Source organism: Polychytrium aggregatum (assembly GCF_025602895.1).
Source record: "Polychytrium aggregatum strain JEL109 chromosome Unknown BJ171scaffold_6, whole genome shotgun sequence".
Lineage (NCBI taxonomy): Eukaryota > Fungi > Chytridiomycota > Chytridiomycetes > Polychytriales > Polychytrium > Polychytrium aggregatum.
Window position 1 is genome coordinate 819,429 of NW_026516208.1, and position 11,708 is coordinate 831,136.

Consider the following 11,708-nt stretch of genomic DNA (forward strand, 5'->3'; position numbering starts at 1 on the left):
CGCAGCCATTGCCTGGCCATAGCCAGACCGTGGCTGGCGCCGCTGTGGCTGCTCGCGCACAGCGCGGCTCCCGAACACCCTTTTGCTGTCCTTTGCTCGCCCCGTCGTCCCGCCCGTCTCGCCGCTCGGGCTGGGAGGTCTGCCTCTTTTGCTTTTTCGTCCCCGATCGTCTCAGCTGTCTCCGCTGCCTCCAGTCTATCTGGGCTTCTTCGATCCCTCGACTCCACGCACTCTCCCCCGCCACACGACGATCTCGCAGCCATGGAGGGATACCAGACCTTGGAGCGCATCGGCTCCGGCTCCTTTGGCGAAATCCACACCGTAAAGCGTGTGTCCGATGGCAAGATCTTTGCCCGCAAAGAGATCGACTACAAAAAGATGACCGACAAGGAGAAGCAGCAGCTCGTTGCCGAGGTCAATATCCTGCGGGACCTCAAGCACCCCAACATCGTGCGGTACCATGAGCGCTTTGTTGATCGGGAGAGCTACATCATCTACATCATCATGGGTAATACCCCTCGTTCATCCGTCTCCGCTCTCGCATGGCTCACATCACCGGTCGTTCCAACGAAAGCCGACTGCTTTGTCCGTCTCTTGCGGCGAGGCTCGAGTGCAACAGTCAGTGTGGAGGCAAGGATGCTCGCTGGCGATCTCTGCTGATGAGTCGCACCTATTTTCTCGGCTTCCCTGCCCCTTGTTTCGGACCACTTGTCGTTGCCCTCTCCCCGACGCTTGCCGCCAACAGAGTACTGTGAAGGAGGTGAGTACTGTCGCCATGTATGATGTTGGCAGGGCGAACACTATCGGTCGAGTCCCCGCGATCGTCCGCCTGCCAAGTCGGTCCATCTCGCTGGCCAGCAGCTCATCCGTCACCCAACCACAGGCGATCTCTCGGCCATCATCCGGCGCTGCAGAAAGGAGAGGCAAGTTTGCACCTCCTCTATTCCTTCCACCAAATGCAGCCGCGGCACACGACCCCTTGCGACCCCACTGCCGAAGGGTGTCGTCCTCGTTGTCGACTTGGGATTGACGCTTTCTTGCCGGCAACACAACTGCCGCTGCCTCGCCTCGCCTCGCTATCTAACACCACAAACTCGCTCGTATCGGCTGGCTTGGCTGCCGCCGGCCCATCTGACCTGCTGCCCTCGTCCTGCTTCCGCTCTGCAGCAAGTATATTGCCGAGGAAATGATCTGGAACATCCTGGCTCAGCTGCTTCTGGCTCTCTACGAGTGTCACTCGGCATCTGGTCGACAGGTGGGCCGACCTGCCATCCTCCACCGCGACATCAAGCCCGAAAACGGTACAGCGTCTGCGACCTGCGAAGCATGTGACATATGCATGTCTCCGATGCCTGACCCCTGCACCGGTTGTGGCAACGAGGTGACTCTGTGGCTGATGCTCTGTCGATGTGCATTCAATCGTTTTCATGCGCACGGCCAGTGTTCCTCGATGGCTACAAGAACGTCAAGCTGGGCGATTTTGGACTGTCGCGAATCATCGAGGACCCCGAAACAGAATACGCCAAGACTTACGTCGGGTAGGTGCAGCGCTGTCGTTCGTCCGGATTATTCAGCGCCAGTATTCTGGTTGACAGATGGGGCGATTCCGACATGCTCACCGGACTCCTCTCGCCCACTGCTGCTCTCGGTCCGTCGTTCAGAACGCCCTACTACATGTCCCCTGTAAGTCCGTGCCTGCTCCTGAAGTATTCTTGAGGCGCCATCGACTGAGCGGTACTGGATTTAGGCACCTCATTAACACGGTGGTTGTCGAATGCAGGAGCTCGTCACGGACACATGCTATAACACCAAGTCGGATATTTGGGCTCTCGGTATGTCAGCTCCGCAGTCCATGATCACTTGCCTTAACCCATCAGCGCGGATCCTGCTCCTCGTAGATCCTGCTCCTCCGCTAACTTACTTTCCTTTGCGACTGTCGCGGACCGGCAGGATGTCTCATCTACGAGCTGTGTACATTGTCGTAAGTGGGCATGACGCTTGTTTCGGGGATCGGATGGCGAGGGCGATCCGGCAGGGTCTTGCAGCTGGCGGTGGACGTGTTGCCTGCTCACAGACTCGTGCATCCTCTCCAGTCCTCCGTTCCAAGCAAAGAACCAACCGGCATTATTTCAGAAGATCCAATCCGGACGTGTTGCCCCTCTTCCGCCGCAGCGGTTCTCGTCGGAGCTCCAGAACGTGATCAACGACATGCTGACTGTAAATGTAAGTGTTCCGATGGACTGATTTGCTGATTGAGGTGCACATAATCCCGTAGTACCCGTCCCTCGTGTGCACTGCCGCCTCATCCTGAACTGCATCGCAAATCGATATCAGCATCTCCAACGGCCGAGCGCTCAGGATTTGCTCTCAAGGTATCGATCAATCAAGCTGAGCCGCCGCGAGATTGAGATTCGCAGCAAGGAGAAGGACATTGAAGAAAAGTAAGCCTACCGCTACATGCCAGGCCTCACGCCGTATCGCCATATGGACAAAGCATATTCCGTCTGTTGCCAGTTGCATGACTGTAACTGTTGTATCTGCCACCTCAACCAGGGTCGAAAGCTTGAAGGCCCAGGACGAGTCATTGAGGAGAAAGGAGGCTCTTTTGATCGAGCGCGAGAAGGACCTCAAGCTGCGGGAAGTGCAGCTCAAGGAGCGCGAACGAGCCGTTGCCGGTATGCCCTTTGGATACAGACGATCCTGCGTCCTTCCTGCACACCTCTCCTTCGAATGCTGAAGAAGCGTCTTCATACTGACATCACCGTGATGCTGTGGCCATCTTAGCGCAAGCTACCGCTCCGACAAGCATTCCGTCGATCGCGATGCAAAAGTCATCGTCGACCACCGCAGCCAGCTCACTCAAGCACCGGCACTCGATAGACACGCGGATGTTCGTGCCCAGCGGCCACAGCAGTCCCAATCTGCTCTCGTCGAATCCTCCGTCGCCGTCGCTCGCGAGCCCGCCCATGTCAGCCTATCTGCGTACCGACCCGGAGGGCGACTCGATTCCCTCGTCGCCCAGTCTCAGCGGCTATATCCCCCAGCCATCCCCGCGCACAAACGACATCCCGATGAGTCGAACATCGACCTCGGGCTCGCTGAAGGTGGCTGGCTCGGCGCGAATGTACGATGCTCGTGCCGACGACGAGGATCCCGCCGGTGGTAGCCCTCCCTCGACTCCAACTGTCGTCAACGGAAGCGTTCTGCGGAAGCCTGTCTTGAGGCGTCAGACGAGCCTGGACACCTTTTCGACGTACAGCTCTGCCATGAAAGGAGCCGCTGTAACTAATGGCGTGAACCCGACCCGCCTGCCTCCGAGCACCCAGTCCAAGCAGGAGGCGCTGTCCAAAACCCCATCCAAGCTCCCGGTGCCCCACCCAAACAACAACAGCAGCACGTCGAGTAGCGGAAGCGATGTGTGTTCGAGCTTTGGGGCCAGCGACGACCGCTTCGGATCCAATGCCGGACTCTTCGCGACCATGAGCTCCCCTGGTACAGGGATCTTCAGCAGCTTCAAGGAGATTGGAAGTCGGATGCCCATCGGCTCCCGCGGGAGCAAATTGCTTAGCCGCAAACAGAGCACGGAGATGTTCAGTCAGGGTGCCGTTTCGCCTGCTGGCGTCTTGCGAGACGGCGCCACCATCGCCAAGGGCGGTCTGGTCGGTGCAGCCGAGTACGACAGCAGCGGCGACAAGAAGGACAGAAACTATCACTCGACAGACATGCAACTGTCCCCTTAGGCGCCTCAGGTCGCTTTGCGCCATGCAATCGCCCGTCTTGTTTGGCCCCGTTCACCGAAAACGACCTCAATCCGCGACCCTGCCATCTGATCGTCCGCCCCACGTATGCATGTAATATTGCGCAGGGCGGCCCATCCTTCTGCCATCTCTCACTGCCTATAGTATCACCCCACTGTCCCGCATTTCTCCTTCTCATCGTCGCCAAACCAGCCGAAGCCCCCCTCGGTTCCTGACCAAGCCAAGCCGTGCCTTCCTTTGTCTTGAACTCACTGGAAAAAAAAGTCTCTCCGCTTTTGGAACTCACAGTATTCGACATCTTTGTGCCTTCTCTGGAGGCGCCGTGTTGCAGCGCCAGCTAGCTTTCACTATTCCACTCCGTCACCCGTACCTGATGTTATTTTTTGCAAATGGATTGAATCGAGCTGTAGAACGCAACAATGTGTCTCGAACCAACACTGAGTGGCGGCGTTATCCAGGGGAAAGGAGATGGGTCGATGCGCTGGATCGTCAGAGTAGCAAATGGAGAGCAGGAAATGATAGGATGCTACAGAGCGGGACAGACGGCGGAATCAGGTGTGTATTCTGAACGAACGAAAGCCGGTTGCCCATCCTTCACTCTCAACCAACACTGCACCCTTGGCCAAGAAGCAACGCCGCTCGCTGATGAAGCACTGAGACACTGGCGGGAGTCGGTGTATTCATCACGGATATGGATGTGGACAGAGTGATGGATGGACAGGGGTGTGCCTGCTGGCCTGTCGGCGTCGAGTGCGATTGGCACCGTTACTTGCCCCTGTGAATGCAACAGCCTGGTGTCAGCGACCCTTGTGCTTGACCAATCCACTCGACTGCCATCGCTCTGGTCGCCACCAGACTTACCCGCGAGGACAGGTGCACTGCTGGTCCTTGGGGACATCCTTCATGACCGAGTCGACATGCTTGCCGCTGCCGTGTTGCGGGGATGCGAGCGGAATGAGAATGGGTTGCAAGCAGCAGACGATGTGGATGAGTGCGAGCGGCAGCCAGTGCGATCGCATCGGATGCTGCTCGGCTGTTCCAGACATCAACGGTGCAGCTGGCCCAGACAACCAAGACATTAAAGCACATGGATGCTCCTACCAGCCGCCCCAGGTCGTCTTGCCACACTTGTCGCACTTGACGGGATAGCACATGGTATTGAACGTGAGGGAGAACGAGGGAATCGGTGGAATCGTGGTGGTTGAGTTGCGATGTGGACGAGGGGCAAGCGCTGTCTCGCGCTCGTTTTATAGTCACCCTGTGTCAGGCGGCCATCTGTGGCTGGTTGTCCAAACAGATCGCTGATTGCGCTGGCAACCAAACAACCAACGACAGTTGTGTGGGGGGCGGCGAACAGGCGACAAATCGTCGACTTGCATCCGAGCAGCAGCCGACTTGCATCCGAGCAGCAGTCGGCTTGCACCCAATGCCCCCGTCAGGCCAGAGTGTTTGGCGGGCTTGATCGGTACTTCAGCCCGGTTTCTCACGCCCGGCTGTCTCCCGCTCGACGGTGTTGTTTGGGGACAAGCCACCTGCTGCGGCCGATAATGTTACTGGCTGATTGTGGGGTCACGATGCATCAATCGCTGAGGATAACGGCGCTGATCGACGGAATGCCGCCAGGCACACTGCGGGCCAGCGATGGAGTGGGTGAGATCGGCATTGTTGCTCCTGGCTGGCTGGGCGTGTGACTCGCCGCTGGCCATCGGCTATTTGCACATCCCACCCACTCCCGTGGCTCTGACAATTGCCAGGGTCTGTTCGGGCGGCGCATCGCTGCTGTCTCGCTCGGCAATGTCGATACCCCATCCCGAGACTGGAATGCCGGGGTGTTGCCGCTCCAGCTTGGCTTGGACTGCCCACCACCGCAATCCATCGTTTGCCATCGCAATCCATGCCCACCACCACACACCCCAGTTCCACGATCTGTCCTCCCTGCACTTGATGCCGCACACCGAGTGGCAAGCACTTCGCTGCCCTGCCCCGGCCGTCCAACGAACCCGCCAAACGAGGAGGATGTTGCCCGGGCTGATCGGTCGCTCCGCAGGGCGTGGACCCCAACGACTCTCCTGCTCGCCCACCTGCCTGCTCCGTGATTGAACAGACTCGATTGGCCTGGGCACGCACCCGCCAATACTCCCGGTGCTGGGATGCTGACGTGCATGCCGGACGTTGCTGCACCCTGCCGTGGCGGCCGTCGTCCATATGTCGATGGCCTCCCACATCTGGCGGATCGATCGGCAGCTTGCTCTCGAACCTCGGGGCCATTGTCGGTCGAGACCCGCAACGCTCTCCCACCCTGTCTGATCCAGTCCACAGATATAAGCCAGACCACACCCATCTCCTCGACACCACCGCACCTTCCCACTGCTCATCGATAGCCACTTCCTCAGACCACCAAAGGCATGGCCGAAGCATTTGTCAAGACCACCGTCGAGAGCCACACCGTTGTGGTGTTTGGCAAGAGCCACTGCCCATACACCCAGAAAGCCAAGAAGCTGCTCGCCGACGCCGGGATCAAGTTCCACCAGGTCGATCTCGACACCATGGGTGAGTGGAGCAGGCCTCTGCCGAGCCTCTGTCGAGCCTGGGCCATTCGTGTGTCGCTGCTGGGTCCGGCGGTGTGCGATATGCCAGCGATATGCCAGCGATATGCCAGCGATATGCCAGCGATGTGCCAGCGACAGGAGTGCAGAGTGGTGCAGAATCTGATCCTGTTCCACAGATACCGGTGCTGCCATCCAGACCTTCCTCGAGACCAGCACCAATTTGAAGGGCGTGCCCAACGTCTGGGTCAAGGACAAGCACTTTGGCGACGACGGCGATGTCGAGGAGCAGGTCCAGAAGGACAAGTCGTTCTTTGTGTGAGCCATGGTGGCGACCGACCTTGGCCATCGGCGAACGGCCCGGATATCCGTGAATTCGCTTTGCCATGCTGTGATTCATGGGAGAATGACGATGCCATGTCCGTGCGAGAGAATGGCCCAACGACATATCCATATGCCAGTACGACAACACGATGGCATATTCACATTGCACAATGACATGTTCGCACGGCCCCATGCTTGTGCTGGTGTGAAGTGCCTGATACGAGCCGCTCCGAGGCTCAGTCGGCACACTGTTGGTCTCGTTGTGGTCTCACTGTGCTATCTATTTGCGATTGCCACTCAACCACTTCACCACATCAAGCACGGCCATCGCCAAACCAGGACGGGTCTGATCACAGCACCGCCAGTCCCAGAGCAGCGCTCGCTGCATCGAGGCTTGGCTTGACACTCAGGATGTGGCCGGCTTGGATCCACCGGCGACGATGCGTTCGTAGTATGGATCTGAGCAGATCCAGAGAGAATGGCGGAATCGATTCGACATGGTGTCGATGGTCGTTGCGATGATGAGATGATGAGATGATGAGATGATGAGATGACGATGGCAACTGACGGCACTGGCAATGCAGATCGAGAATCCATCGGCACTCACCAATCTTCACCATGGGCTTGATATCAACCATGGCCGACACACCGGCGACACCCATCACACCCGCCAGGGCCAGCAGCTGAGCCGTCATGCGTGCGTTGATGACCTTCTGGGCGTGGGTGATGTCGGTGCGTCGGAAGTTGTAGCCGAGAGCAACGGCCATCGAAGTAGCCCAGAGACCGGCTGTCGACGACAAGTAAAGCGATGAGCAAGCAGCCAGCGACAGGATCGATACAGGACCGATACAGGACTGACACAGGACTGATACAGAGCACCGCTGCAGTCCAGGCAGCGGCGGCAGCCACTCACCGACAGCGCTGTAGCGAAAGCGGACAAACGCATTCTTCCAGCCCTCGGCCGTGGTAAAGTTGATCTGGCCCTGGGAAGCATCGGTCTCGACCTCGCTTTCACGAACAACAGAGAACTGCTGGGCAAACTCGCGATCGATCTTCATGGCCACAATGTCGCTGGCCGTGAAGAAACCAATGATGGTGGAGCCCAGGATGACGGATACCTGATCAAAGCTCCTGGATCAGTTGCATGCAGGCAAACATGTCCACCGAGTCGCTGGACACGGCGCCAGCGAAGCCACCTGGTGCTTGCTGAGATCACAGCCAGAGCAGATTTGGATTGCCAGGGTGCGGGCCCGACCACCCAACACAACCCACCTTGATGGGCAGCGTGAGACGCTGGTAGAAGGGCCAGCGCTTCTGAGCGACGGCAGAGAGCCCCAGGGCGGCCACCGTTGTTGCGGCTCCGTACGGAATACTCTCACGGATCACTCGCCAGTTCATCTCGTTCTTGTTGCGGAAGCGCATTTGCTTTGCTGTTCCGCCGACGATTTCCTCGTTGGCATTCTCGGTGGGAGGAAGAGAGGACATGGCGGTATCGGGAGGATATGAGCGAGGGGAGTTGCAGACGGTGGATGGCTATGGATGATGAGTGGCTGCAGACGACGGATGGCTGTGGTTGCAGGTTGGTGCAGTTGGACAAGGGTCACAAGTGTCGGCAGAAACAGGGGTCGGGAGGAGGGCAGTTGCAGACAACGGGGGTATGGATCAAAGGGGATATCTTGCGATGGTGGGAAGACGCTGGCAGAGTGCGGCTATATGTATGCGGGCAGTCGCAACTGCTGGCAGAGGAAGCATCGGATGAGGCTGGTTGATGGCGATGCCCAAACAGAGCACACAAGTCTGCAAGTCTGTCTGCATATCGACGGAGCCACACTTGCATATCGACGGAGCCACACTTGCATATCGACTGGATCACACACCAGCACACCAACACTTGCACCCGCCCGCATGTTGACAACGGAACATCGGCGCATTCGAGGCTGGAATGCCGACCTGTTCTGATCTGGACCAGTCGGGCGACGAAAGCAAGAGCCTCTGTCGACAAACCAGCCACCGCCCGCAGCCGCAGCTTCCCAACACAGCACATTGTTTGGCGGTCCGCAAGAGGCATCCGAACGGCCTTCTTGCTCGACCTGTGACGGTGCAGGCGAAGGCGGGCAGACATCGGATGATTGCTTGGACTCGAGCCCGCCAACTCAGTCTTGCGCTGTCGGTGAGGGGTGTTACTTCCTGGACTGCGTGGGAATCGTGATCTGCCAGCCATCCACTCACCTTCTTCCAACCCGTCCGGGCCAACACTGGCTGGCGATTGATGATCGGCAGGCGAAATGACAGGCACGCCGGGGGCCGGTGGTCTCGTCGACGAGGCACGCAGCGCCGGCATTGTGATCGTCGATGGACCGGCCGGGCGAGATTGGGCTGGGAGACATCGGCTCATCGCTCATCCCACTCGAGGGATTGTGATTTGAATTGCCCCGGCGTTATGCTGCTGATGCATCGACATTGATCCTGCGTCGGCATCGGTTCCCCAAGCCAATCCCGCACTGCTGGGGACCCAGCGACATATGCGCTGCACTCAGACCGACCATTGTCCGCCTCCGCCGATCATCCACTGCCAGCGACCCGCCTCGGTTTGATAAAGCGGCCGTCCACTGCGGCCCGCTCCTCGCAGACATCGATCCATCCTGCCCAGGACCACCACCGCCATGGCCAACGAGACAAGATACGACGTGATCGTCATTGGCTCTGGCGCAGCCTCCAAGATCACTCGGCCGGCTGCGTCCAAGGGCTTCAAGGTCGCCATCATCGAGCGCGGCCCACTCGGCGGCACATGCCTGAACCGAGGATGCATTCCCTCCAAGATGGCAAGTTGGCCGGCGGGGAGTGGAGTGCGATGGTGGCGATGGGGGCGATGGGGGCGATGGGGGCGATGGGGGCGATGGGGGCGATGGGTCAGAGGTCGATATCACACCCGGTGCAATGGTGGTTGATGGCCCGCACCCAGTGAGATGCCAGTGTCTGTCGGGTTGTCTGTCGCTGTGCTGATCAGCCCTCGCCCGTCCTTCGCCCGACTCTCCTTGCCTCTCCACCCAGCTCATCCACCCGGCCGACGTTGTCTCTGAGATCCGGGGAGCGGCAAAGTTCAACATCCATGTGCCGTGCGTGGAGCAGCTCACCGTCGACAAGGCAAAGCTTGTCACCCGAGTGTGCGAGTCGATCGATGCAGACTCGGCTTCGATTGTGCCGCTGCTCGAGAACCACCCAGGCGTGACGCTCTACCGGGGCGATGCGACGTTTGTGGGTCCGAAGAAGGTCCAGGTCAACGGCAAGATCCTGGTGGGCGACAAGATCTTTGTCGTGGCCGGATGCAAGGGTATGTCTGGAGCCATGCACAGAGCACAGAGGCAGCTGGAGTGGGCAGTGTGCGGCGGGACATTCCAGAGCGGATATCAACGGCGACGACGGCAATGGTCCTGGCTTCGTGGGTCTGCCGTCAGGATGCTGGTTCTCTCGTGGCCCAGGCAGCATGGCGCCCCAGATGTGGCCACGTTGTTCAATGTCAAACCCGATGCGACGGGCACTAGCCCTGGCACCTCCCCTGGCACTTCCCCTGGCACTTCCCCTGGCTGACCATGCACCCGCTCTGCCAGCAAGCATCCCCGACCTCCCCGGACTGCAGGGCACTCCGTACATCACGTATGCCGAGGCCCTCCGCGACAAGACCGCCCCAAAGACCCTGCTCGTCATCGGCGGCGGCTATATCGCCATGGAGCTGGGATACTACTATTCGCGCACCGGCAGCACCGTCGACTTTCTGGTCCGCAGCCGCATGCTCAACGCCGAGGACGAGGAGGTCCGCGACCACTTTGAGAAGCTCTTCGAGGCCGAGCACCCGGGCCGCATCCACTTTGGCGAGGTCCCCACCAAGGTGTCGTACTCGCCCGGGCAGAAGCTCTTCACCGTCGAGACCAAGCACAAGACCACCGGCGCCGTCCAGACCCGCACGGCCGAGTCGCTGTTTGTCGCCACGGGTGTGGTTCCCTGCACCGACACCCTCAATCTGGCAGCAACCGGGGTCAAGGTCGACAAGCGGGGCTTTATCGTCGTCGACAACGCCTTCCGCACCTCGCAGGAGGGCATCTATGCCTTTGGCGACATCATCGGCCGCCACCTCTTCCGCCACACAGCCAACTACGAGGGCGAGTGGGTCTTCAACAGCGTCTTTGTGGATCAGTCCCTGGCTGCCAAGGGCATCGACTATCCGCCCGTTCCGCACGCCGTCTTCACCCATCCACAGGTGGGCGGCGTCGGGCTCACGACCGAGAAGGCCATCGAGCGCTTTGGCGGCGCCGACAAGATCGTCGTCGGCCGCTGCGACTACGAGGACGTTGCTATGGGCCAGGCACTGCTGGCCGAGGAGGGCACGTTCCTCAAGCTGATCTTTGAGAAGGCCAGCCGCAAGCTGGTCGGGGCCCACGGCGTCGGCCACGAGATCTCGACCATGATCCACATGTGCATCGCCTATTGCAAGATGGGGGCGACGCTGGAGGACATGCTCGACACCATCTACATCCATCCGGCGCTGCCCGAGATTGTGAGGAATGCGGCCCGGGATGCCAAGGAGGCCTTTGACGGCTGAACCCAGGCGATCAGGTCCGGCTGATCGGGCCACGGCTCTCCAGAGAGCATGAATCGCCTTCGCAGCTCTCGCATCTGAGAAGGGAAGACAGGTTGTCGAACTGGACGGGGCTGAATATGTCGCTGAATCGGACGGCGTTGAATATACTGTCGATACAATACATTGCCAGAAGGGGACTCTGATGCTCCCTTGCAATCGATGTCGTTTCTGTGTGGTGCTTTGAGGTGGTCGCTGTCCACGAACGTGAATCGGCTCGTTTGCATTCATATCCACCATCGATATCCACCATATCCACCGTATACACCATCGATATCCACCATCGATATCCATCATCCATCTCGGGCGTATCGCCTCAATCCTGCGCTTGAGTGGACATCGCTCCGCCGTTGTCGCAATGATCCCGAGCCCGTTTGGTCCGGTCTCGGCGATACTGATTCTGGAGATAACGACATGGAGATACTGCTCGTTGAACGGCCCCTTGGA

General features: G+C 59.2%; 4 protein-coding genes across 4 annotated transcripts; 3 read left to right on the forward strand and 1 right to left on the reverse strand.

Moving 5' to 3' along the window:
- Window positions 1-261: 261 nt before the first annotated feature.
- BJ171DRAFT_420413 (kinase-like domain-containing protein) lies at window positions 262-2,244 on the forward strand (the record flags this gene model as incomplete). Its single annotated transcript, XM_053107433.1, has 9 exons — window positions 262-508; window positions 746-760; window positions 884-927; window positions 1,172-1,301; window positions 1,442-1,538; window positions 1,662-1,683; window positions 1,781-1,832; window positions 1,951-1,981; window positions 2,094-2,244. 9 exons carry the CDS (start codon window positions 262-264, stop codon window positions 2,242-2,244), a joined length of 789 nt encoding a protein of 262 aa, XP_052970043.1.
- Window positions 2,245-6,163: 3,919 nt separating this feature from the next.
- Window positions 6,164-6,626, forward strand: BJ171DRAFT_578440 (thioredoxin-like protein; the record flags this gene model as incomplete). Its single annotated transcript, XM_053113888.1, has 2 exons — window positions 6,164-6,308; window positions 6,484-6,626. 2 exons carry the CDS (start codon window positions 6,164-6,166, stop codon window positions 6,624-6,626), a joined length of 288 nt encoding a protein of 95 aa, XP_052970044.1.
- A 301-nt stretch (window positions 6,627-6,927) lies between these two features.
- BJ171DRAFT_258763 (uncharacterized protein) lies at window positions 6,928-8,231 on the reverse strand. Its single transcript, XM_053106761.1, has 4 exons — window positions 7,901-8,231; window positions 7,542-7,746; window positions 7,236-7,415; window positions 6,928-7,087 (listed from the first exon to the last, which is right to left on the reverse strand). Exons 1-4 carry the CDS (start codon window positions 8,111-8,113, stop codon window positions 7,035-7,037), a joined length of 651 nt encoding a protein of 216 aa, XP_052970045.1. The 5' UTR covers window positions 8,114-8,231; the 3' UTR covers window positions 6,928-7,034.
- A 686-nt stretch (window positions 8,232-8,917) lies between these two features.
- Window positions 8,918-11,399, forward strand: BJ171DRAFT_492256 (mercuric reductase). Its single transcript, XM_053109795.1, has 3 exons — window positions 8,918-9,450; window positions 9,680-9,959; window positions 10,237-11,399. Exons 1-3 carry the CDS (start codon window positions 9,292-9,294, stop codon window positions 11,223-11,225), a joined length of 1,428 nt encoding a protein of 475 aa, XP_052970046.1. The 5' UTR covers window positions 8,918-9,291; the 3' UTR covers window positions 11,226-11,399.
- The last annotated feature ends 309 nt before the right edge of the window (window positions 11,400-11,708 follow it).

Coding starts and splice junctions, on each gene's coding strand:
- BJ171DRAFT_492256 (XM_053109795.1), top strand. CDS start 9,292: ATGGCCAACGAGACAAGATACGACGTGATCGTCATTGGCTCTGGCGCA. Junction 9,451..9,679: donor GATGCATTCCCTCCAAGATG/GCAAGTTGGCCG, acceptor CTCTCCACCCAG/CTCATCCACCCGGCCGACGT. Junction 9,960..10,236: donor TGTCGTGGCCGGATGCAAGG/GTATGTCTGGAG, acceptor CCGCTCTGCCAG/CAAGCATCCCCGACCTCCCC.
- BJ171DRAFT_258763 (XM_053106761.1), bottom strand. CDS start 8,113: ATGTCCTCTCTTCCTCCCACCGAGAATGCCAACGAGGAAATCGTCGGC. Junction 7,747..7,900: donor GTCTCACGCTGCCCATCAAG/GTGGGTTGTGTT, acceptor AGCTTTGATCAG/GTATCCGTCATCCTGGGCTC. Junction 7,088..7,235: donor CAAGCCCATGGTGAAGATTG/GTGAGTGCCGAT, acceptor GGATCTGCTCAG/ATCCATACTACGAACGCATC.